This window comes from Cibotium barometz, chromosome 32 (assembly GCF_041138505.1).
Source record: "Cibotium barometz isolate CiBa-2024 chromosome 32, ASM4113850v1, whole genome shotgun sequence".
NCBI classification, from domain to species: Eukaryota; Viridiplantae; Streptophyta; class Polypodiopsida; order Cyatheales; family Cibotiaceae; genus Cibotium; species Cibotium barometz.
Window position 1 is genome coordinate 32,935,033 of NC_141077.1, and position 2,575 is coordinate 32,937,607.

Consider the following 2,575-nt stretch of genomic DNA (forward strand, 5'->3'; position numbering starts at 1 on the left):
TATTAAATGTAATGTCTTTTTATGCTCATAATTATTATGAGATTTTTATCTTCTTAATGTTGTTCTTGATCTTGATGATGTGTACTTAAATTTAATTCTAAAAAATTTGTAACAAAATAATTAATATTTACCATTATACCCCAAAATTTTTATGATTTTGTTTTGTTTTGTGGTTATAAACACGGTTAACTGTGAATATAAATGCAACCCAGCCGTGAACATGTAGCCGCATTGCCAACTACGTTCATAACGGCGAAACTTGGTTTTCTCTCTAGATCTCTAGATCCTTTCATTTCTTTGCGGGTAGGATAGAAACGCATATTTTGGTTAGGGAAGCCGAGAAGAGAGGAATAAGCGCATAAATGTATATATATATATACGCACTTATTCCTCTCTTTCATTTTCTTCTCGGTTTTCTAAACCAAAATATATCACTCAAGCAAAAATAAATAATATATATATATTTTGCTTCAGCAACATCCACAAAATTTCTCTAAGTGGAACTTTAAAACGTTATTCGATCAAAAATATTCAATTCTATGAATTAATTCAAGAGAATATAGGAGGCATAACACTTTTAAAATCTACACTGCACAGGCCAAGATAGTATAAAATTTCTCAAAGGTGATGTGTAAAAATTGAGCCAGTCATTGCATTCTTGATTTTACTCATGTTTCGATGATGTCAGACTCAATCGAGCCGCAAAAGCTCATCCCCCAGAGAGAAGACCATAAGCTCTCTTTGAGAAACTAAAGTCATACATATTTCAGTGTAACAGCTAAGATATATATATATATATATATATAGAGAGAGAGAGAGAGAGAGAGAGGGTTTCTCGACAGTGTAAAATTCAACCATATATATATATATATATATATATTCCATTGTTTAGCACACAAACTGTATCAGCCATGGAGCATGTACGACTTAGAACAAGTTTTAGAGAGGCCCTTCATGGACATCATGTATATGGGAGAGCTGTTCTAAATTCATCGTGTTGCCTGGCCTAACTGTTGAATGCAGAGGACAAAAAAGGAAAACTTGCTAAAGCCTGTTCGGGAGCGGAACACTGTGCTGCTAGAATTAGAGAAGAAGTGGAGAGAGGAAATTCTGAACTTTGACCCACAAATAAGTGAGTACTATCCTTGAGAAAGGTCATGTCAGGTACTGCAGTTGGCAAGCGCAGAAACTCAGCACTATAATTCTCAACTGTGTTGCAGGAATATATTGCACTGCAGGGCAGCTGCTCTGGGATAGCTGTATAATCTTGCAGTGACTGATCTTGGTCGTGTAAATTGTAAATATTCAGGTGGTAGCGTTGTGCATCGAAACACTGGGGCGTTAATATAGCTGGAGCTTGTGCATTACAGTAACCGGCCTGAGACGTGATGTAATTCGAGAGCACAGGTGCAGTCGAAGGAATGCCAGGAACCGTGGAAATGTCATGTGGATAGACTGCTTGATCGTCACTAGTAACCCCCCGAAAACGTGCTTCTGTGTCGATTCCCATGCAGCTCCACAGTCTCTTCTTCAAGTGCGAGCGCCAGTAGTTCTTGATCTCGTTGTCGGTTCTTCCGGGGAGTTGAGCAGCTATCGTAGACCACCTGTTCATCATCACATGCAACAAATCATCAAACGATCAACGTCAATTACTCCAGAGATCGGGAACATTATTAAACGAACGACCATTATTAAACGAACGACCATCTCATATAATCTAAGAAAATATAATCTAAGGTGCGAATCATTCATTGATGCCGGGAGGGTAAACCATCTCATATTATCTAAGAAAATATAATCTAAGGTGCGAATCATTCATTGATCAGGAGGGTAAACCACTTGTTTCCTAGAAGGGCTTGCAGCTGAACGATGGCATGCTCTTCTTCGGCGGAGAAGTTGCCTCGTCTGATGCCCGGCTGCAGATAATTCTTCCATCTCAACCTGCAACTCTTGCCACACCGTTGAAGACCTATCCCGTAGCCAAATACATAAAATTACATATCAAGTATAAGTGCAGTTCATGATTGCATATATCAAGGGATAAACGTTATACAACATTTTCATGTTACCTGCAAGCTTTGGCAAAGTTCGCCAACTGCCATGGCCATGGTTGGCTTGCATGAAGGCTAAGAGCTTCTTGTCCTCTTCGGGTGTCCATGCACCTTGCTTGATGCCTCGATGCTCACAACACATAGGAGCACGGCCCATATGATGTGATGCAAATGATCAAAATTGACGTGTTATGGAGGTGGCGGGATTGAATAAAAGCAGCAAGTGCCCAAATGAGTTGCGCAAACCGCCATTTATAACTAAGTTCCAACTGAGCTCCATTACCAATATGAGTAGGTAACCCGTATTAATAGGCGTTTGGATTTTTCTTTGCCCAAAGATAAAGAAAAACAACATGGGAATTTACTACATAAAGATACAACTGTGACCGACCCATTCATGCATTTGTCAGCCTTTCCATCTCCATGTGTTCTAACATCTAATGTCTCAAAGTTCATCACCTAACTTAAGCTTTGTTTTGAGCACTCATGTCCGTGTCACATGGTAGGCAAGTGTGATTTTGTCA

General features: G+C 39.3%; 1 protein-coding gene across 1 annotated transcript; it reads right to left on the minus strand.

Annotated features, from left to right (window-relative positions):
* Positions 1–933: 933 nt before the first annotated feature.
* LOC147620101 (transcription factor MYB8-like) lies at positions 934–2,257 on the minus strand. Its single transcript, XM_086772695.1, has 3 exons — positions 2,070–2,257; positions 1,840–1,969; positions 934–1,604 (listed from the first exon to the last, which is right to left on the minus strand). The coding sequence occupies exons 1-3, from the start codon at positions 2,206–2,208 to the stop codon at positions 1,007–1,009; spliced, it is 867 nt and encodes a 288-aa protein (XP_086628821.1). The 5' UTR covers positions 2,209–2,257; the 3' UTR covers positions 934–1,006.
* Positions 2,258–2,575: the final 318 nt, after the last annotated feature.

Excerpts from the sequence above, each read along its gene's own strand:
- LOC147620101 (XM_086772695.1), bottom strand. The coding sequence starts at position 2,208 with ATGGGCCGTGCTCCTATGTGTTGTGAGCATCGAGGCATCAAGCAAGGT. Across the intron at positions 1,970-2,069 it reads AACTTTGCCAAAGCTTGCAG|GTCTTCAACGGTGTGGCAAG; the intron begins GTAACATGAAAA and ends GCTACGGGATAG. Across the intron at positions 1,605-1,839 it reads CAAGCCCTTCTAGGAAACAA|GTGGTCTACGATAGCTGCTC; the intron begins GTGGTTTACCCT and ends GATGATGAACAG.